The sequence below is a fragment of the Siphateles boraxobius genome, unplaced genomic scaffold (genome assembly GCF_051911475.1).
Source record: "Siphateles boraxobius isolate OS27281-9 unplaced genomic scaffold, OSU_SipBor_1 35, whole genome shotgun sequence".
Classification (NCBI taxonomy): Eukaryota; Metazoa; Chordata; class Actinopteri; order Cypriniformes; family Leuciscidae; genus Siphateles; species Siphateles boraxobius.
In genome coordinates, this window is record NW_027508975.1 from 912,501 (window position 1) to 936,019 (window position 23,519).

General features: G+C 34.0%; 2 protein-coding genes across 3 annotated transcripts in view; one reads left to right on the forward strand and one right to left on the reverse strand.

The window, feature by feature from the left end:
- The window catches only part of stmnd1 (stathmin domain containing 1), a 12,323-nt gene extending 4,747 nt beyond the window's left edge, over window positions 1-7,576 (reverse strand). Inside the window, exons 1-3 of the mRNA XM_077195743.1 lie at window positions 7,377-7,576; window positions 3,788-3,923; window positions 2,698-2,831 (exon numbers count right to left, since the gene is read on the reverse strand). Of these exons, the coding sequence (XP_077051858.1) occupies window positions 2,698-2,831; window positions 3,788-3,923; window positions 7,377-7,445 (339 nt within the window). The 5' untranslated portion in view covers window positions 7,446-7,576. The remainder of the gene's footprint in view (window positions 1-2,697; window positions 2,832-3,787; window positions 3,924-7,376) is intronic.
- Window positions 7,577-9,769: 2,193 nt separating this feature from the next.
- On the forward strand, window positions 9,770-22,540 carry ptdss1b (phosphatidylserine synthase 1b). Of its 2 annotated transcripts, none has more exons than XM_077195733.1 (13): window positions 9,770-10,165; window positions 11,249-11,340; window positions 11,600-11,644; window positions 11,730-11,854; window positions 13,967-14,125; window positions 14,893-15,044; window positions 15,735-15,876; window positions 16,824-16,936; window positions 17,872-17,937; window positions 18,938-19,037; window positions 19,927-19,995; window positions 20,267-20,333; window positions 21,175-22,540. In XM_077195733.1, the coding sequence occupies exons 1-13, from the start codon at window positions 9,975-9,977 to the stop codon at window positions 21,267-21,269; spliced, it is 1,416 nt and encodes a 471-aa protein (XP_077051848.1). In that variant the 5' UTR covers window positions 9,770-9,974; the 3' UTR covers window positions 21,270-22,540. The 2 variants fall into 2 exon arrangements, with proteins under 2 accessions (XP_077051848.1, XP_077051847.1); XM_077195732.1 differs by having other exon boundaries at window positions 9,773-10,165; window positions 21,172-22,540.
- The last annotated feature ends 979 nt before the right edge of the window (window positions 22,541-23,519 follow it).

Here is a 23,519-nt window from a genome sequence, read left to right on the forward strand (position 1 = left end):
AGCGCTACAGCGAACACTCAGCGCTACAGCGAACACACAGCGCTACAGCGAACACACAGCGCTACAGCGAACACACAGCGCTACAGCGAACACTCAGCGCTACAGCGAACACACAGCGCTACAGCGAACACACAGCGCTACAGCGAACACACAGCAGCGCTACAGCGAACACACAGCAGCGCTACAGCGAACACACAGCAGCGCTACAGCGAACACACAGCGCTACAGCGAACATACAGCGCTACAGCGAACACACAGCGCTACAGAGAACACAGGGCGCTACAGAGAACACACAACGCTACAGTGAACACACAGCGCTACACAGAACACAGCGCTACAGCGAACACACAGCGCTACAGCGAACACACAGCGCTACAGCGAACACACAGCGCTACAGCGAACACACAGCGCTACAGCGAACACACAGCGCTACAGCGAACACACAGCGCTACAGCGAACACACAGCGCTACAGAGAACACACGGCGCTACAGCGAACACACGGCGCTACAGAGAACACACAGCGCTACAGAGAACACAGCGCTACAGAGAACACACAGCGCTACAGCGAACACACAGCGCTACAGAGAACACACAGCGCTACATATAACACACAGCGCTACAGAGAACACACAGCGCTACAGCGAACACACGGCGCTACAGAGAACACACAGCGCTACAGCGAACACAGCGCTACAGCGAACACACAGCGCTACAGAGAACACACAGCGCTACAGCGAACACACGGCGCTACAGCGAACACACGGCGCTACAGAGAACACACGGCGCTACAGCGAACACACAGCGCTACAGCGAACACACAGCGCTACAGCGAACACACGGCGCTACAGAGAACACACAGCGCTACAGCGAACACACAGCGCTACAGAGAACACACAGCCCTACAGCGAACACACAGCGCTACAGCGAACACACGGCGCTACAGCGAACACACGGCGCTACAGAGAACACACAGCGCTACAGCGAACACACAGCGCTACAGCGAACACACGGCGCTACAGAGAACACACAGCGCTACAGCGAACACACAGCGCTACAGAGAACACACAGCGCTACAGCGAACACACAGCGCTACAGCGAACACACGGCGCTACAGCGAACACACGGCGCTACAGAGAACACACAGCGCTACAGCGAACACACAGCGCTACAGAGAACACACAGCGCTACAGCGAACACACAGCGCTACAGAGAACACACAGCGCTACATATAACACACAGCGCTACAGAGAACACACAGCGCTACAGCGAACACACGGCGCTACAGAGAACACACAGCGCTACAGCGAACACAGCGCTACAGCGAACACACAGCGCTACAGAGAACACACAGCGCTACAGCGAACACACGGCGCTACAGAGAACACACAGCGCTACAGCGAACACACGGCGCTACAGAGAACACACGGCGCTACAGCGAACACACAGCGCTACAGCGAACACACAGCGCTACAGAGAACACACAGCACTACAGAGAACACACAGCGCTACAGAGAACACACAGCGCTACAGAGAACACACAGCGCTACAGCGAACACACAGCGCTACAGCGAACACACAGCGAACACACAGCGCTACAGCGAACACACAGCGCTACAGCGAACACACAGCGCTACAGCGAACACACACAGCGCTACAGCGAACACACACAGCGCTACAGCGAACACACAGCAGCGCTACAGCGAACACACAGCAGCGCTACAGCGAACACACAGCGCTACAGCGAACACACAGCGCTACAGCGAACACACAACGCTACAGCGAACACACGGCGCTACAGAGAACACACAGCGCTACAGCGAACACACGGCGCTACAGAGAACACACGGCGCTACAGCGAACACACTGCGCTACAGCGAACACACAGCGCTACAGAGAACACACAGCGCTACAGAGAACACACAGCGCTACAGAGAACACACAGCGCTACAGAGAACACACAGCGCTACAGCGAACACACAGCGCTACAGCGAACACACAGCGCTACAGAGAACACACAGCGCTACAGCGAACACACATCTCCATAACCGCGGGCGCCCCCTTCTATGGGGGTCGATATATTGTGTGGTCATGTTTCTAGCGTAGCCGACAGCGAACACACAGCGCTACTTAGCGCGTTTCCTCACTACCTTGAAAAAGAAGTTTTCAGTGGTGTATAAAGACTTACTTAATGAACCGTTATATTTGTATTACCTTCGAATGAGCAGTTTCTGTCTACACACACCGCGGGTTCCCGATCATTGAAATGCGCGACATGTATCTACGGTGGCCCTAAACGGACAAACACGTTTCGTTACTATGTTGCTCTTCGTGCAAGGAAGCAAGCTTAGTTCAGCGAATAAAACACTGACACAGTGATGAACAAGTAACAATAATATTCGCAATTACATAGTTTTACTGAATAATTAAGTAAACATAATTTCGTAATTTATCCTTGTAAAGAAACCTCATTGCTGAACTGCTACTCTCTGCTGTCTCAGACATGACACATTTTCCTGTTGGCCACCGTAACTTTTGTTGGTTGCAATTCGTAACCTCACCACTAGATGCCCCTAAAAATCACACACTGCACCTTTATATAAATAGTCTAATTATACATGCATGTCACAACAACAACTACATCATCTATTCAAAGCTTTGAAAATTTTATAAAATTCCCGAAAGTTTAAATCCGTTACCATGATGTTGTAGGCTTCTCCGCTGCCGCCCTGCTTGGGTTGAGCAGGAATGATTCCCTGAATGAGCAGCTGCTCCAGGATCTCACTGGACTCGGCTCGGTCTTCGCTACGCTGGGCCAGTCCAGGACTCTGGGCTACATTTCACACACACACAAAATAAATATTAGATTTAGTCTTTCCTCCATATTTTTCAAGGTTGTTGCATGCAAAACACAATGCTATTCTATACTATCAGTCAAAAGTTTTGGATCTGTAAGATTTTTAACGTTTTTAAAAGTCACTTCTGCTCACCAAGGTTGCATTTATTTGATTAAAAATACAACAAAAACAAAAAACAGTATATTGTGAAATATTATTACGATTTAAAATAACTGTTTTCTATGTGAATATATAGTAAAGTGTAATTTATTCCAGTGATCAAAGCTGAATTTTCAGCATCATTACTGTCACGTGATCCTTCAGAAATCAGTATAATATGATGATTTGCTGCTCAAGAAACTTTTATGATTATTATCAATGTTGAAAACAGTTTATTTCAAGATTCTTTGATGAACAGAAAGTTCAAAAGAACTGAAATCGAAAGCTTTCGTAAGCTTTTAGTAAGAATTTTTATATTATTTTTTGGGGAAAGAAATATTAATATTCATCAAGGATGAATTAAATTGATCAAAAGTTACAGTAAAGACATTTATAATGTTACAAAAGATTCTATTTCAAATAACACCTGAACACAACTGTTTTCAACATTGATAATAATAATGAATTTTTTTTGAGCATCAAATCCATATATTAGAACATAGAATGAGACACTGAAGACTGGAGTAATGATCACAGGAATAAATTACATTTTAAAATATATTCAAATAGAAAAAAGTTATTTTAAATCGTCATTATATTTAACAATATTACTTTTTTTTATCAAATAAATGCAGCCTTGGTGAGCAGAAGAGACTTCTTTTTAAAACATTAAAAATCGTACCGATCCAAAACTTTTGACTGGTCGTGTACATATGTCTCTGAACGACCAAATTAGAATTACAATATTTGGTTAAATTAAAGTGAAATATCATAAGCTGTGTTGTTTTCTAACCTCGTATCGGTGGAAGGAGTCCAGGAACAGATCCGGGGAGAACGACTGGCTCTCTCGCATCCAGACTGACGCCGCTGTCTGTGGTCATTTTAGACACGGCGGATTCACCACGGGATCCTCCCTGAGCCACAGATAACTATATAAGATAACAGCAAAGTCAGATATCAGTTTGCATATAACAACACACTGCAAGTCTATATGGACTCTTAGTTAAGCTGGATTTAGATGGGTTTGACTTGGATAAACCAGCTAAGATCAGTAAACCAGTGTGGTTGTTTGCATAAACTGCTCTTAAAAGTTATTCATCTAAATATCTTCTTCAAGATTAGTCTGAATTTTTTTAAGTCGGTTACATAAAAAGGCAGATAAAATATAAACTATAAATATAAATCTATATATATAAAAAAATAAATAAAAATAATAATAATAATAAATAAATAAAATAAAATATATATATATAAATGTTCTGTTTTTATATTAAAAACAAAATTTATATTATTATAATAAAATAAATATTATTATATTTAATATTTTTTAAATAATAATAAATAAATAAAATTAAGACTGATTACCTCTTGTCTTGCTAATAGTTGGTCAAACTAGATCTTAAAGGGATAGTTCACCAAAAAAATAAAATTCTGTCACCATTTACCCTCCCTCATGTTGTTCCAAACCCATATGAGTTTCTGTCTTCTGCTGAACGAAAAATAAGATATTTTGAAGAATGTTTGTAAACAAATAGTTGTTGGGCACAATTGACTTCCATAGTATCTTTTCCCATATAATGGAAGTTACAGCATTACACCTTAGTATGCGTCTCCAGTTATCACCTGCTGCTGAGACGATCAAATGGAGTTTTTGGAAAATTATCTTAAATAATTATAAATAATCTGTATTCATATGTATTAATCATGTTGATAACAACAATGTTGATATTTGTAAATATTGCATATTAATCATGTACATTTCCTGCACCTGTAATAGACGTCCAAATGAGGTCCAAAAAAATGACCCAGTTCAAAGGTCAAATGTTGAAAGTCAACATGACGTCCAAGTTGGGTCATGGTTGGACGTCCAAATATTGGGCCTAGTTTGGATGTCGAATAGATGTCCAGAATTGGTCATGGACCGACGGACCCAATATAATAGACATGATCTGCACATCTATCCTACGTCCAGTATTTAGTGGGATAGTTTCAATTTTTTTTTAAAAAACTTTTAAACCCAACGGTTGTGTTAGTGTGTCTATGTGTCAACGTCCATATTTGACACATAGTTTCATTTTTTTTATTAAAAATTTTAAACCCAACAGTTGTTTGTCCATATTTGACAGTTTCAAATTTTTTATTTAACATTTTAAACCCAACGGTTGTTTGTTCATATTTGACATATTGTTTCAATTTTTAAAAAAAAATGTTAAACCCAACGGTTGTGTTTGTCCATATTTGACATATTGTTTCATTTTTTTTTTTAAATGTTAAACCCAACGGTTGTGTTTGTCCATATTTGACACATTGTTTCAATTTTTTTATTTAACATTTTAAACCCAACGGTTGTTTGTCCATATTTGACACATTGTTTCAATTTTTTAAGTAAAATGTTAAACCCAACGGTTGTGTTTGTCCATATTTGACACATTGTTTCAATTTTTTTATTTAACATTTTAAACCCAACGGTTGTTTGTCCATATTTGACACATTGTTTCAATTTTTTAAGTAAAATGTTAAACCCAACGGTTGTGTTTGTCCATATTTGACACATAGTTTCAATTTTTTTATTTAACATTTTAAACCCAACGGTTGTTTGTCCATATTTGACATATTGTTTCAATTTTTTTTTAAAAATGTTAAACCCAACGGTTGTGTTTGTCCATATTTGACACATTGTTTCAATTTTTTTATTTAACATTTTAAACCCAACGGTTGTTTGTCCATATTTGACACATTGTTTCAATTTTTTAAGTAAAATGTTAAACCCAACGGTTGTGTTTGTCCATATTTGACACATAGTTTCAATTTTTTTATTTAACATTTTAAACCCAACGGTTGTTTGTCCATATTTGACATATTGTTTCAATTTTTTTTAAAAATGTTAAACCCAACGGTTGTTTGTCCATATTTGACATATTGTTTCAATTTAAAAAAAAAAATGTAAACCCAACGGTTGTTTGTCCATATTTGACACATAGTTTCATTTTTTTATAAAAATGTAAACCCAACGGTTGTTTGTCCATATTTGACACATAGTTTCATTTTTTTATAAAAATGTTTAAACCCAACGTTGTTTGTCCATATTTGACATATTGTTTCAATTAAAAAAAAAAAAATGTAAACCCAACAGTTGTTTGTCCATATTTGACAGTTTCAAATTTTTTATTTAACATTTTAAACCCAACGGTTGTTTGTTCATATTTGACATATTGTTTCAATTTTTAAAAAAAAATGTTAAACCCAACGGTTGTGTTTGTCCATATTTGACATATTGTTTCATTTTTTTTTTTTAAATGTTAAACCCAACGGTTGTGTTTGTCCATATTTGACACATTGTTTCAATTTTTTTATTTAACATTTTAAACCCAACGGTTGTTTGTCCATATTTGACACATTGTTTCAATTTTTTAAGTAAAATGTTAAACCCAACGGTTGTTTGTCCATATTTGACATATTGTTTCATTTTTTTTTTAAAAATGTTAAACCCAACGGTTGTGTTTGTCCATATTTGACACATAGTTTCAATTTTTTTATTTAACATTTTAAACCCAACGGTTGTTTGTCCATATTTGACATATTGTTTCAATTTAAAAAAAAAAATGTAAACCCAACGGTTGTTTGTCCATATTTGACACATAGTTTCATTTTTTTATAAAAATGTAAACCCAACGGTTGTTTGTCCATATTTGACACATAGTTTCATTTTTTTATAAAAATGTAAACCCAACGGTTGTTTGTCCATATTTGACACATAGTTTCATTTTTTTATAAAAATGTTTAAACCCAACGTTGTTTGTCCATATTTGACATATTGTTTCAATTAAAAAAAAAAAAAATGTAAACCCAACGGTTGTTTGTCCATATTTGACACATAGTTTCATTTTTTTTTATAAAAATGTAAACCCAACGGTTGTTTGTCCATATTTGACACATAGTTTCATTTTTTTATTAAAATGTTAAACCCAACGGTTGTGTTTGTCCATATTTGACACATAGTTTACATTTTTTAAGTAAAATGTTAAACCCAACGGTTGTGTTTGTCCATATTTGCTCAATGGTCCAAACATTCTTCAAAATATCGTCCGTTATGTTCAGCAGAACAAATAAATTCATACATGTTTGGAACAACTTGAGGTCGAAGAATTTAATTTTTGGGTGAACTACCCCTTTAAGACACAGTGGCGGCTAAAGTTTATGTTGGTTGGTTTTAATCGTCTTTAATTATTCATCTAATAAAGACTATATTAAATATACCCAAAATCAAAGTTGTAGGGAAAAACATAACTCTTTATCTTTCAACATAGGCTATTATATATAACCACTGTCGACTCAGTCATATTGCCTTCATTATAAATTAATGAAATAATTTCAAAGCCTACCTCATTTCCGTTCAGACTGCTCGGTTTCACGGGTTCAACCACCGTGATTTTGGAGCTCCCGCATCCCATGTTTATCTCTCAGGATTGCGCGCGCTCTCGGTGCGAATTCTATTCGAATACTCGTAAAGTTATTAAACATTCCAACACATGATCCACGAGCGCGCGAGTATCGTCGTCACGGACTCTCTGCGTTGCTACGGTTCGTTGCTACAATAAATCTGACCCTCTTCCAGAGGTCACGTCACCTGTTATGTTGCCTTGGCTCTGCTCGTCAAAAATAAAACACGGGTTTATAATAGTTATTGATTATTAGAACAAACGTGTCATCGAGAGTTAATTAGTCATTGGTGTATTTCATTAGAATCTTAACTCATTAACTAAATATCTGAACAAGACACTGTATTCTTACTATTTTGAGTTTTTTTTAATAAATAAAACTTTATTAGTGGCGAAACTGTTATGATCCTTTTTTTATTCTATAGGAATTTCAGTTTGTCTTGTAGGATCTTATTGGACATTGTCATATTTTTAAATGGAATATTTCAATAGTTTGCATTATTAATGTAGGCTATTAAATGTATTTATTTATTAATTACACTATGTATTGCTAAAATAATATAATAATATGCTAATATTAATTAGCCTATAAACAAGCTGTAAAAATACAATACACTACCTTTTGTTATATTTATTATTTTATAATTTTTACACAATAAACATTGAAGTAAATATTTAAATATTTAAATAGTAAATGTTCGCATAGCTGTAAAAAAATATTATGATGCACTTTCATATTTTACGATTAAAGTTCTGCGTTTGCACTCTTAAAAATACAGGTTCTTTATTGGCAATTATGGGAACCTTTAACATTCATGACACTTTTGCATTCCATAAAAGGTTATTTATAGTGGATGCAGTGGATTTGTTCAGTAGATTTTTATAATATTCACACTTTGAAAAACAAAAAGGGTTCTGTTTTAAAGAATGTTCTTTCTTTTAAAGAAAGAGTGAATGATGGGACAAATGTGAAACTTAAATCTGTCTATATAAGGCAAACGCTGCAAAATTGATGGTTTCTGTACGGTAAAATGTTTCCAACACACAGAATATTTGTTTACAAAGCTCAATCAGTTTCTCTATGGTCAATTTACTGTGGATCCCCTGGCAGCCTGGGAACCGATTAGATGTAATAATGCCACATAATAGACCACAATAATCCCAATGGACATGCAGCTCACGGGCAGTGTTTTAATTTCCGTTCATTTGCTGCATTTGGCCATGGCTTGACAGATCATCATTATGTCACCTAGACACAAATGCAAACATAACAGAATATCCTTTGGATGACTAATCAGACTTATTGCCATGCAACACTCAAAGATGCAATAAAATGTTATGTAGTTAGTGAATAATATCTACTAGATTTTAACAAACAAACAAACAAACAAACCTCAGTTATTAATATAAATAGTACTGTCAAGGAAAAATATGCATTAAATGCACTTTATTAAAAGATGCCTTCATAAATACAAATAAATAAATACTTTATATTTAATAAATATAATAATTTAATGCAAAATATAATTAATAAAATTTTATATAAATGCACTTTATAATGGCACATTTATAGGCTTATGAATGTGCCAACACAGCTTCTTGAGTCCTAAACTACATTTTCAATTTGTTTCAATTTTGTTAAAATTTTCAGCTGTTTCAATTTTTAAATTTAAAATTTAAACCCAACAATTGTGTTTGTCCAATTTTTGACACATTGTTTCAATGTTTAAATTAAACATTTAAACCCAATGGATGTGTTTTTCCGTATTTTACATATTATTTACATTTTTTTAAATAAAATTCTTAAACCCGACCATTGTGTTTGTCCATATTTGCCACATTGCTTAATTTTTTTAATACATTTTTAAAACCCAACGGTTGTGTTTGTGCTCATTTGACACATTGTTTAAATTTTTAAAAGAAAATTTTAAACCCAACATTTGTGTTTGTCCATATTTTACACATTTTTTAATAAAAAAAAATTAAACCCAAAGGTTGTGTTTGTCCATATTTGACATATTATTTTAAAAAATGTAAATACAAATTTTAAACCTAACGGTTGTGTGTCCATATATGACTCATTGTTTTAATTTTTAAATAAAAATGTTTATTGTTTACCCAACAGTTGTGTTTGTCCATATTTGACCCATGCAGTGAAGCATTTATTTATTTTTTAGAGTGATTTGATTTTTTAGATTCAGATTAGATTAAACCGATTTCAGGCTGTATTGAATCAGATGCACAACAACAACAACTAACGTAAACTTCTTCTGAACTTCCCCATCATAAACCCGAGCAGATCCGCTTCTCTCGCGCGCATTCACGCCAGAAGATGGTAGTGTCGCTCATCTTTCCTCCAGTCAACAACACCCACAAACCCTGAACAACCCCGCCTGAAATAAAGCCCTGCAAATGAGAGAAGCTCTTACAGCCTCCTGCCTTTACCCAGCCAATGAAGTGGACTGAAACAGGGCGGTGAGAGCGACTCGACACACTCAACTTGTGTGAAGTTGTCAGAGATTAAACTCAGGCTCAGTTTGGATGAGACTCACCATGGCGCCCAGTCAGGGATCCAGGATGCTTAGTAAAGATGATGCGAATTATAAACTTCACTTTCGGATGATTAACGAGCAACAAGTGGAGGATATCACCCTTGACTTCTTCTACAAACCGCACACCATTACTTTACTGACGTTCACCGTCGTCAGCATAATGTACTTCGCGTTTACGAGGTGAGTAAACGGAACACGCCTGTCACGTGACTGACAGCATCTTACGAGTCCACATCGAATGATGATGTTTGTTACAATGTTGCCAGAGCTCAGTTTGTAACAACTGCCTTATTTTAAATACTTACAAATTACAATGTATATGAGTTTATTTATGCGACTTGAGTAACAGTGTTGACTCAAAACCTTAGGTGTTTTTAATCAAATATTATGTCAAATCAACCAAATTTTGGAAACTTCCTCGGCTCAAATTTTTGATTTTGTACATATTGTTTTCTGAAGAAAGACATATATAATTAGTGATGAAAGCCTAAATATTAAATGCTATAGCTGGACATTTATTCTACTGAGTAATCCACTATTTTGGAGAGGGGGGTCAAAATGACAATTTTCACATGAGATTTGGAGCCAAAATTAGATTTTTGACCACAAAAAAATGTGTGTACAATTTACTCATGGAGCCGCATTGAGATATCCATATATCTGGGCTTGAACCATGTAGGGCCTTTAAAATGGAGATGCCAAAAGAAAAGTTTGTTTAGAGCCAGAATCTAAAAGGATATTAAGATATCTTTAATACTTCTTGAGTTACAGCCATGCAAACTTGTGGCACAAAATCCAACAAGTGCTTTTTTTACACTTTTTAACTGTCACCATTGACATATGACGCAACAAAGATTGATAAAGTCAACATATTTAACTAATAGACCCACCAATCTCTGTGTAAAGATAAAATAATGATGCTTAAATCTTTCTATAGTCATTTTTACCCCCCTGTAATTTGGCTCCAAATCTCAGGTTAAAATGGTTATTTTGACCCTCCTCTACAAAACGGTGAATTACTCAGTGAATATACATTTTGTGTATACATGACATTTAATATTTTGGCTTTCTTCTTCATTTATGTATTTCTTTCACCAGAACAAAAATGACACGGAATGAACCACTAGTATCTCAGTAAATATAACACTGTTCTCCATTCATTTGCCACGCCAGTAAGTCAGGTGACATTGTGAAAGGTGACATTTTCATGACGCCATCATGTCTCTGATATGTTATCTGCACCTCATGTTTTTATTGTGGCAGGGATGATGGTTATCCTGATAATAACCTGCATGTGGGTCTCCTGCTGGTCGTCTCTTTCTTTCTTGTTATCAGTATTCTTACATTCCCCAACGGTACAGTCATTCTCCGTTTGCTTTAACAAATAAGATACAAACACTGTTTAACTGAGTGCTTTCATTAAAGGGAAATTATTTATTTACTTGCTCTCATATCTTTTAAAACCCATTGACTTTATTTCTTCCACAAACACAAATATTTAAAGCTGAATATCCAAGCTTCTCAATGAAAGCACAAGCATTTACCTAAAAATAGTAAATCACACAAATAGGAACAACAACATGTTTGATGGCTACATTTCCCTCGTTTTTTCAGGTCCTTTCACAAGACCACATCCTGCAATATGGCGCATGGTTTTTGGTGAGTCTTCTTTTGTGTTCACTTATCAGCAGCTCAGTTGATTTAACCTCCAGTTTTTCTTGATTTATTGGCGCTTTTTTGTCAGGTCTCAGTGTCCTTTACTTCCTCTTCCTGGTGTTCCTCATCTTCCTGAACCTGGATCAGGTGAAGACGCTGTTGTATTGGCTGGATCCCAATCTGCGTTACGCAACACGAGAAGCAGATATCATGGTGAGCTTATATATGGTATCCCAGGACAAATATTTCATCATATTGTTTTTATGTCAACAATAACAAAACTCTGGGCAACTATTATTCATTCACAAAGAGCTTCTCTCACTGTGTTTTCTACAATCTCATATCTTGTTAAGATGCGTTAGTCCATTGCTCGTGGTGTGCTCATTTTTTTTTTTTACTAACTCTATTTACATAACAAGATAAACAGAGACTCATGCTGTTATTCATAATTATAATTATTGCACATTTAGCCTAGGGAAGTCAAATAGAGTCCACTTTTTAAGCTGCTTTGGTTCCGGAAGTGTTTTTTTGACTTTTTTTCCTTTCATTTTCCCCAAAGGGATTTAAAAAAAACTTCTTTAAAGCATTATAAGCCATGAACCAAACCAACCAGCTACAATGACAATTACAAACTACTGATTTGAAGCCCAAAAAAAAGTATTTGAAAATCAGACAGAAATAAAAAGACATAAGATTTAAAGATTTTTGTGAGGGAAAGAACTAAATCTGATCAAATTAAAAACAATGGAGAAATATAAAACTACTCATTTAAAATGGTTGATTTTATAAAACCAATATGTTTTAAGTGTATTGCAAAATACAGTGTGTGTGTGTGTGTATATATATATATATATATATATATATATATATATATATATATATATATATATATATATATATATATTTTTTTTTTTTTTAATAAAAAAAAAATTCTATATACATTTTTTTTAAAAATATGTAATTAGCAGTTTTTTATGGGAGTGAGCAGAGCTAAATAACTATTTTGGTGTTTTGCTTGTTGCGACTTTCTGATTGGTGGAATTTTCTGTACAGCATCATGGGAAATGTAGTTTTTCATCACAAATTCCATAGGTAAATGTGATTATTTTAAAAACTGAGTTGAAATAGTGTGGGCTGATGGTTTCAACAAAAGGTAAAACCATCGATTAACAACCTCGTAGCTCACAGTTGGTATGTCTATAAAGGTTTATAAGTTATCCTTAAAAATCAATTTCCCTATAGAAAATGAATGGAGGAGTTTTTACTTCCTGAACCGACTGTTGTGCTCTAATGAATAAATAAATTAATGAGTGTGTTCAGTGCAGTGCTAGTTTTCATTTCAGTTCTATTACAGTTTTATTAATATTTTGAATTATTTTAGTTTGCATTTATAAGTTTAAGTTTTAGTCATTTCTTTATGTGCTGTAATTTTATTAGATTAAAATATATATATATTGCTATTTAGGTTTAATTTATTCTTCTTTCATTTTTAGTTTCAGTTCGTTTTAGTTTTTATTTATTTCCAGTTAATGCTTCAACTTTAGTACCAAGTAAACCTTTCTAACTTTAGTTAGTATTTTTTTAACTAATGTTTGTATTTTATTTCAGCTTTATTTTAATGAGCAGAAATGTCTTTAATAGTTTTAGTTCACAATAATAACCCTGGTTCAGTGTCATATAATCTGTGATTTCCTGCAAAATATAATCTTTGTCTATGGCTCTGTGACAATCGTATTAATTTCTATAGCCGATCGTGTTCACGTCATACTTAGATTATGTCTGAGCTGTGTAGTTTAAAACCCTCCCTTATTAAGTGTGTGTGTTTCTAATCCAGTGAATCATGATTCATTTTTGTAAGCTTTGTGTAAGAGGTTTCCACAGTCTGGCTGCGGACGTTCAGCCATTAGGACTATTTAAATCTCTGTCCATTGACATCAGACTCCATGTCTTTCCCTGAAAGAAAACTCTCACTCTATCTGATTTGCACAAATCTCCACTGATGGTTTAGTTTTAACCAAGAGAAAAACAGCTTCACTTAAGGTTCTTGCACACTGAGTCACACATTTTCGTATGCGTTTTTTCCTATCCGTGATTCGGTGGCTCTGAATTGTCTAAAAATGCTTTCAACGGATGCAGAAAATCGAACCTGATACGAATTTTTTCATGATGGATGAAAGTTTCAGAGGCAGTGTGTAGACGTGATTGACACAACGCAAGATTGTATTTATTTTTTAACATGCAAAAATTTCAGACTCGGTGTGCAAGGACCTTTACTGTACATGCATTTACTTATTTATTTATTTGAATCCCTTTTTTTTTTTACAGGAGTATGCGGTAAACTGTCACAACATCACGTGGGAGCGCATCATGAGTCACTTTGACATCTTTGCCTTTAGTCATTTCTGGGGTTGGGCGATGAAAGCTCTGCTGATCCGCAGCTACGGTCTCTGCTGGACCATCAGCATCACGTGGGAGCTCACAGAGGTAATGCATTCATGCTTTTGAAAGAAGTCTCTTAATATGTCTGCATTTATTTGATAAAAAAAAACAGTAATATTCTGAAATAGTATTCCAATGTAAAACAGCTGTTTTCGATGTGAATATATAGTAAGCTGTAATTTATTCCTGTGATCAAAGCTGAATTTTCAGCATCATTACTCCAGTCTTCAGTGTCACATGATCCTTCAGAAATCAGTATAATATGATGGTTTGATGCTCAAGAAACATTTATGATTATTATCAGTGTTGAAAACAGCTATGTTGCTTAATATTTGTGTGGAAACCATGATGCATTTTTTTCAAAATTCTTTAAATGCATAAAAAAGTAATAAAAATGGAATCTTTTGTAACATTATAACACTTTTGGTTAATTTAATGCATGCTTGCTGAATAAAAGTGGAATATTATTTAGTCTATCTGTAAAGGCTTTTTAGGATATGATTTTTGATTTGACACCATGGGTGGATGTGTGTCTTTCCCAATGGAATACCTTTGAAATTAAGTACTGATTATGCAACTTCCTCATAACTCTGATTTAGTAATCTGCAGTAATTACTGTAAAGGAAGTATGACAAAGAGTTCTTTGACTAGGAATGCACTTAATAAAACCAAAGACAGTCTCAAAAACACGGTTTGAAATCGCTGTTTTTTCTGACGCCACAAACTACCTTGTAACTAATCAGATCAACGTGTGCACGTTGCACAATAGTGTTGCTTTATCTGTCTTTTCTCTATCTTTCTTCCTCATTCAGTTGTTCTTCATGCACCTCCTGCCAAACTTTGCAGAGTGCTGGTGGGATCAAGTCATTCTTGACATCCTATTGTGCAATGGAGGAGGCATTTGTCTTGGCATGACTGTGTGTCACTTTTTAGAGATGCGTACCTACCACTGGGCCAGTATCAAGTAAGCTCTTTTTACCATTAATCTGTGTCTGAAACCAACACTTGTAATGGGCTTTTAATATATCTAATCTTTGATCACCAAAATTACATATTTAAAAAATGCTTCCTTGAAAAAAAATCTTCATTCCTTAAAATAGCTTGAATGTAACTCGACACCCTTGCCTCATTTAGTATAGGCGTTTCTATGAATATGCAAATGAGCCCCGCCTCCTCACTCACTCACTCACTCAGAGATCCACTCGTTGACGATCACACGTTGATCTGATTGGTTACAAGGTAGTTTGTGACGTCAGAAACACCAGCGATTTCCAACAGTGTTTTTTTTTTTTGGTTCACTGCAGTTTTAAGGAGAACATACTCCGCAATGCTGTCGACTTATGACATGGTTTGTCTTAAAGCATATTAAAAACACCACATAGACATATAAACAACATTAAAAGCTGGATTTTCACCACAGGGGGACTTTAAGCGTTAATGTTTTCATAAGCTTGTGAGAATAATTATTAGAGTAACAGTAGTTACACACACCCACATTGATACTCTCCATGATTGCATTGTGCTCAGATATAGAGATTAGTTATCCGTGTTGTTATGTCCAAATCCTGTTTTTGCGCTACATTCTTGTTGTATCAGGTGATCTAGGCTGTTCATGTGTCTAGGATTGTGCTAAAGCAGTGTTTTGTGTGTTCAGGGATATCCACTCTACCACAGGCAAGCTGAAACGGGCCGTCATGCAGTTCACTCCCGCCAGCTGGACGTATGTGCGCTGGTTTGACCCCAAATCCTCGTTTCAGAGGGTGGCTGGAATCTACCTCTTCATGATAATATGGCAGGTGTGCTAATTTAATAATCTAAAACATAAAAAGTATCAAACTTTTCTGTTGATGCTACGTTTAAGTTCAGGATGTCACGCTGAAAACGGCACCTTTGAGCCACTTTCCTCGAAACTTTCCCCCACCTTCAAAGTTGAGTGCATTTAAATGATATAATCACGGTGTAAAGAAAATTGGTATTGATCATAATTAGGATTTCATTATGATTATTGCCAGTGCACATTTTTTGTTCTTTTAATAAGAAACATGTTAATGAGGAATTTAATAATAAAGCGTGTGGGCAAGTCTCCCTGCAAGCGCATTGCACTCGCAACCATACCAATCAAATTCATAAATATTATGATAATAATAATAATCATTATTATAATTGATTGTCATTGCAGTGATAGAACGATTACATTAGAGCATCAATCGACAGTGCAATTTCATGAAGTGCAAGAGATCAACAATAGCATATTTTGTAAATAGGGCACAGCGACAAGTATTACACCATTATATCATTATTAAAATACACAATCTCCGTCATAGAACACACTAGTTTGTTCACAGTCTAATCATGAGTCATCCATGTTGCTTTCAGTACAGCTGTAAAGGTCACGCAAAATGATTTTCAACCTCACATTAAGTGCTTTAAACACTAAATAAAGCACATACTAATCAGTACCTGAGATTATCATTGCCATACTTGTATGTTGTTATTTCTACCACGACGTCACATAAATAGAAATTGGTTAGGACAAAAACTCTGATTAACATTGAAAATACACTTTTTATCGTGTTTGCGGCGTCACGTTGTGTCTGGTCCGGTGTAATGCAGGGAAATATGAAATTGCCCGATACATCCAGAAGGATGTAAACAAACAGCACCGGTCGTAGATCACATATTCAGCATTTATTCAGTTGTGGGTTTTGCTCACTTTTTTCCTCTTTCTTTTCCCTTCCAACAGCTCACAGAGTTGAACACGTTTTTCCTGAAGCACATCTTCGTGTTTCAGGCCTCTCATCCTCTCAGCTGGTGCCGGATCCTCTTCATCGGGATCATCACTGCCCCCACAGTGCGGTAATGTTCAAATACCTTCATCTGTGTTACAGTATAATCCCTTGAAACAATCCTTTCTCTGTACTGGCACTTCTCACTCCACCAAGCAATATTAAATGGGTCCGATTATGCTTTTTTCCATGTTTCTTTAGTGTGTAATGTTGCGGTTTGAGGATGAAAAAGCTCTTAGTTATTCTCTATATCAGTGTCAGTGTTTCTGAACTCCTGAAACGCCTCCATTGTCGACTTGAGTTTCTTCCGGGAACGAACACGTCACAATATTCCTCATTATAATAATTCATACGCAGAATAAAGGGGCGGGGTCTGGTTGAGTTAGTTAGTAGTGTGTTAAACTGGCGGTTATGGTAAGGGGCGGGACATTTCCCAAACACACTCGAAGAGCTTGACCAATCACAACACACTGATCCAGCCGACCAATCAGAGCACAGTGTGCTTTTCAGAAGGAGGGGGTTCATAGAGACAGGAAGTAAACAGAGCGTTACTGACATACTGGGAAGAGAGGAGCCGTAACAATGGAGAATATGAGGAAAATAATCAACATTCAAGCAGGAAAACCTGTTCTAGAGACCAAAAAACAACATCAAGACTTTGTAAAAGAGCGTGATTGGTCCCCTTTAAGTGAGGTCCTAAAATACATAATGATTTAACTAAAACAAAAGCTTTTCCTGGAAAGGCAGGACATGAGAACAAGAACTGAGGATAATGAGAAAGCCTGTTATTTTATTTATGGAGATAATTATTTATTTATTGTGGAGCGTGATCCAACAATGATTTTTCCATTCATTCATCCGTATAATCATTATAAATAAATATAACTCAATGTGGATAATGAAGTTTGGTAGGTGTTTATACATACACCCATTGTACTGTTCAATGCCAGAGGTCTCAAATAACTCGTATGGATCGTTTTAACTCGTATTATCGTTTGGATTTAGGCAATACTACGCATATCTTACAGACACCCAGTGCAAAAGAGTGGGGACACAGTGTTGGGTGTTTGGGTAAGTGCATGTTTATTTATATAATGTGAAAATTCTATGTAATACTTTTTGAGACAAGGATTTTTAATATTTATAGTTAAGGCAGTAGTTTTGCCAGTTTTTATGTTTTGGCTCTTCCAATCAGCAACATATGATGACTTAAAGGGACAGTAAATCAAAAATGAAGAATCTGTGTTTTACATTGACAATGATAGTAAGTGCGGTCTGATGTTGATTTGGACCCCATTGACTTTCATTGTATGGACAAAACAGATGAAAGAAAGTTATACAGGTTTGGATCGACATGACAGAGTTTACATTTTTGGGTGAAGTCTGTGTCATATAATTATTCTGTCTGTTTATTTGGGGACAGATTTCTTGATTTTAAGCTGGTTTAGATACAGAGACATTTAATTCATAGCATCGGTTTAGGTTTAATAACTATAAACTTCCATCTTTACCACAGCTGGTTTTGTTTACCAGACAATCTTTCTTTTCCCATTCGATTCTTAACAATGGATGCATTTTCTCCAGATTATTCCTACATAGTGAGGTTTGTTAACTCTAGTCACCAGACTGTTGTGTTTGTAAATCCTACAAGTCTAAAATGAAATTATAGAGGTTTGCAATTGTGCCTTAAACGCAAAGTATTTTTATTTTTATTGAAAGTTTTGTGTACATGGTTTCATAAAACCTGTAAGTAGACACTTTAAATAGACACTCACCCTCATGTCGTTTATGACTTGTTTGTCTTTCTTCTGTGAATTATAATTATTTTTTGTCCACACAATAAAAGCACTGCTGTTGGACCCCATTGACTTTTCAACAGTTTTGCCCCAATCATTCTTTAAAATATCGTAATATTAATGTATTTATTTGTTGGCATGCCATTTTGTGCCTTAATTTTCAAAGACAGTCGTACATTAGTGTGGTGTAAGTGTCCTAATACTCTTCAGGTCACTGTATTAGTGCTTTAAAACCGTTTGCGTTTACGAGTGTGTGATTCTGTTCTTCATTATAGGGCCATTGCTTTCCTGGAGGCGCTGGTTTGTGTCAAATTTGGACATGACTTGTTCTCAAAAACACAGGTTCTTTATGTTGTCCTTTGGCTTTTGTGTTTGGTGAGTGTTTTTTCTTTTATTTATAATTATTTACTTGTCTATATATACAATAACAAATAAATTGATTATGATTTTATGTATATTATTATCTTTAAAAATGCAAATTTGTTTTAGAGCCGTGTTTCTTAACATATAGTGAATCCTTAACAAATATTGTCTAGGTTCTTATACTGTGACTGTGCATCAGTCTGTTTATACATCACACACTGAATGTTTACCGATTGGACTTTGTATTTCTGTAACTATATACAGTGTCTGAGATCACACTGAAAATCTGGGATTCAAAATCTGAATTAAATAATATAAAAACAGGGGTTTTCAAACTTTTTGAAGCCATGGACTATTACATAATGAGTCTTCCCCGTTGCGACATAATAATCATGTTTAAAGATCAATTTATACAGTAAATTTTAATTTTATTTTATTTAGCTTTTTGTTAACAGGGAAAAATTAATAACAATCACAATATGTTCTACAATAAGTGTACAGTAAAAAAATGTTAGAAATGTGTACAGTATTATCTGGAAAATTTACATACATTTACATATCCGTATCCTTTTTTCTACCTACCATTATGTGTACTGTGAGATGTAAAAACCTGAAGAGAAGCATAAAATATGACATTATTCTCCGAGTTTGAAAGGCCCTGCTTTAGAATATTCAAAAGTACGGAATTGTTGTATTACATTTAGAATTCTTCACTATTTGGTCCTTTGCTAATGAAATAATAAGTAAATTACTTGATTATGTGCAAGTGGGACAAACCAAATACTAAGAAACTAATTTTTCACTTCGGCTTTTTGCTTAAATTATTATGCAGATAATATATAATTTGTATTGTTATAACTGAAATTTTTTTTGTTGTTCTTTCTCTCATACAACTCTCCAGGCCTTCATTACTCTTCTCTGTCTGTATGGGATGGTTTGGCACGAGCAGAATTATGGGAAAAGACTCAAGGTAAATACCATAACATGATGAGTGCTGAGTGATCCCCAAATCCTCAATGAATCAGTGGATCCTTCAACAAGAAAGTAGTTCTGTGCTGTCAGTATCAGTTTCACAATTTCACTAAATTTGCATTAGAAAAATCCCCAGCACAGAGAGAGGAAGCCACAATGATGCATTAATGATGATTTCCCTCCGGGCATCAGTGCAAGTCTTGGTTTATTTAACTCTTTTGTGCTGCATATCAATGTTGATAAACTGATAAATCTCTTAACCTTCACAGAATATTACAGATTGTGATGACAGCAGCTTCACTGACCCGTATGACACCATTCCTGAAACTGCCAAAGGTAACATACAATCTGATAACACACACACACACACACACACATACATAAATGCATGCATATATATATATATATATATATATATATATATATATTCAATTTAATTGTTTGTTTATTTTTTGTTATTTATTCATTTAATGTATTTATTTATTTATTTATTGATCTATTATTTAATTAAAAAAATAATTATTTATTTTAATTATTTGTTTATTTTAATTTATTATTATTTATCCTATTTATTTATTTTATCTTTTATATATTTTTATTTATTTATATATTTTTTATCTATTTGTTTTATTTTTATTTAATTTAATTTATTATTATTTAGCTATTTGTTTATTCATTTTGTTTTATATATTTTATTTATTTATTATTTATTTGTTTATTTTCATTTCATTATTATTATTTAGCTATTTGTTTATTTATTTAATTTATTATTATTTATCTATTCCTTATTTATTTATTTTGTTTTATATATTTTTTATTTATTTATTTATCTATTTGTTTATTTATTGAATGTATTTAATTTATTATTATTTATCTATTTGTTTATTTATTTTGTTTTATATATTTTTAATTAATTAATTATCTATTTATTATTTATTTGTTTATTTTCTTTTCATTTATTATTATTATTTATCTATTTGTTATTTATATATTTTATGTTTTATATATTTAAAATTAATTAATAAATTATTTATTTATTTGTTTATTTTCTCTTCATTTATTATTATTATTTATCTATTTGTTATTTATATATTTTATGTTTTATATATTTTAAATTAATTAACAAATTATTTATTTATCTATTTGTTATTTATTCATTTATTACTATCATTAGCAGAGAGAAGCTCAAGTAGAAATTCCAGTTCATCGAGGAGAAGAAAAGGAGGATCTGGAAAAAACAAATCAATCAATGGAACAAGCGGCAAGAAGTGACGACAGCTAGAGGCCGGTGATCCTGAACACACAAGGGCTGAAAGAACAGATCTGTCCTAAACGATTGAAGAGAGGTAAAGCGGTTAGCAGGGTGATAAACCGAGGACACACTCCAATCCCTAGTACTACTCTAGTTTTATTTTCAGAGCACTTGGAAGGACAGAAGGATTTGTGGTACGCCAGGTTTAGTGTAAATGACACGGCACACACTTTCTAATGGCACTGATGTGGATCTCATATGTCTGAAGTGTGTGAGTCAGTGAATGTTTGCAATGGCAGCGTTATTCAACTTCTGTTCTTATTACAAATATTGTTAATGCAGACCGAGCCCTGTCTTAAAGTTTGCACATTTTGATGCACTTTCCCTGTAATCAGTGAATGTCTTTTGACTCGTACATACCTATGCATTGATCAGGGTAAGGTTTTATGCAACATTTAAGCGTAAAAACAGAAGCTGTCTACTTTTGTGAAAAAACTTTTGAATTTATGCACTTGTTTTAATGCAGTATGATCTTGGCACAAATGTTTCAGCTTTTTCAGCCTTTGCTATTTTAAATTAAAACTGTGTTGAAGGAGAGGCATTTACATTAATTTTACATTTGTATCAATGTACATTGCATTTACATTGATTTATTTAAATATAATATGATGCAGCTTTTTTGGCAGCATGAAAAGGTGGTTTATTGTAGTGTCATTTTTTCTATGTGTTTATAGTTTTCTTTTGTGGTAAGATTAATCATCATCAATCAAATGTGATTATGTGCGGTCATGCATGAATGATTTTAGACCCATAATGTGTTCTTTGTGAGGCCTTTAAATGACTATGCATTGCGTATATTTGAAGTAACTTTAATGTTTGTAAAACCCACATTTAATGAAACCTGTTTCTAAAATACTTTGCAGGGATTTTGTGCTGTTCCTGATCACAAGTGATTTTTATTTTATTTTTATGGGTTACTAATACTAAATGGATATGTTTATATTAAGGTACTATCACGTTTTTTTTTTTTTTTTTTTACATTACATTTTTCATGGACCAAATTGTGAGCAATACCCAAACTGTTAAATTATTTCCCTGGAAAAAAACAAACAGAAAACCCAAAAATAACTAAACTAAGAGACTGCATTTTTGTCGAACTTGAATCTGCCACAGCGGTATTGTTGTTTTTTATCAGTGTATATAAATGTTTGGACAGTAAGAAATGTTATTTTCACTTTTTTAATGCATTTATACAGTAAAATGTTCAAATAAAATACAGAATTGAAGTGTATTTGCTTCTTAGTAATTGAATAATTATTATTTGAGGTCCCAGTTTGAGGAAAAAGGTGGGTAACACTTTATTTTACAATGTTCTTGTTACATATGTTGCATGTACTGTAATTACCATAGTAATAACAGTAAATTATGCCTAATTACATGCAATTAACCCTCAACCAAATCCTAATCCTACCCTAACCCTATAGTAAGTACATGTAGTTACTTAATATTACTCAGTACTTAAATATATAATTACACTGTAACAATGACACCTTAAAATAAAGTGTAACCAAAATGTGTTATAGCTTGCATTTCAAACTAATTTTGCTGATATCAGAATCAGTTTCACCAAATATTTATGACTTATTGGTTACAATCATGAATCTGATATAATCTTAAAAGTCTCCCTACATTTAAAAGTCTCCCTACATTTTATTTTATATCATTATACATTTTTTAATACTTTAAATGTATTTTTATTTATTCATAGTTTATTTATTTTCTATTAATCTATTTTTATTTATTTATTTGATTTTTAAATTAATTTATATATTTGATCTATTTAGCATTTATTTATTTAATTTTATCTATTTGTTATTTAATGTATTATTATTTATCTTTTTGTTATTTTTTTATTATTGTGTTTTTAATTTTTATTTCTTCGATTTTGTTTTATATTTATTACTATCATTAGCAAGAAGAAATTCATGTTCATCACAGAGAAGAAAAGGCACAGTACATAATTTATCCAACATGCCATTAAAGAAATAAGTGTAATAATAATAATCATACTATAATAATTATTATTATTAGTATCTGTTTATGACTAAAGTCTGATTAAACTAAAAATTCACGTTTGAGCTTTAACTCTGTAGTTTATCTTGTTGAACAAAACATGAAAGTCTCTTCACGTAATGTTTACCACAGACTTTTTTTTTTACTCATATCCGCCAAAAAAACCCAAAACATTTCCGAACCAGAATCAGTTGTCC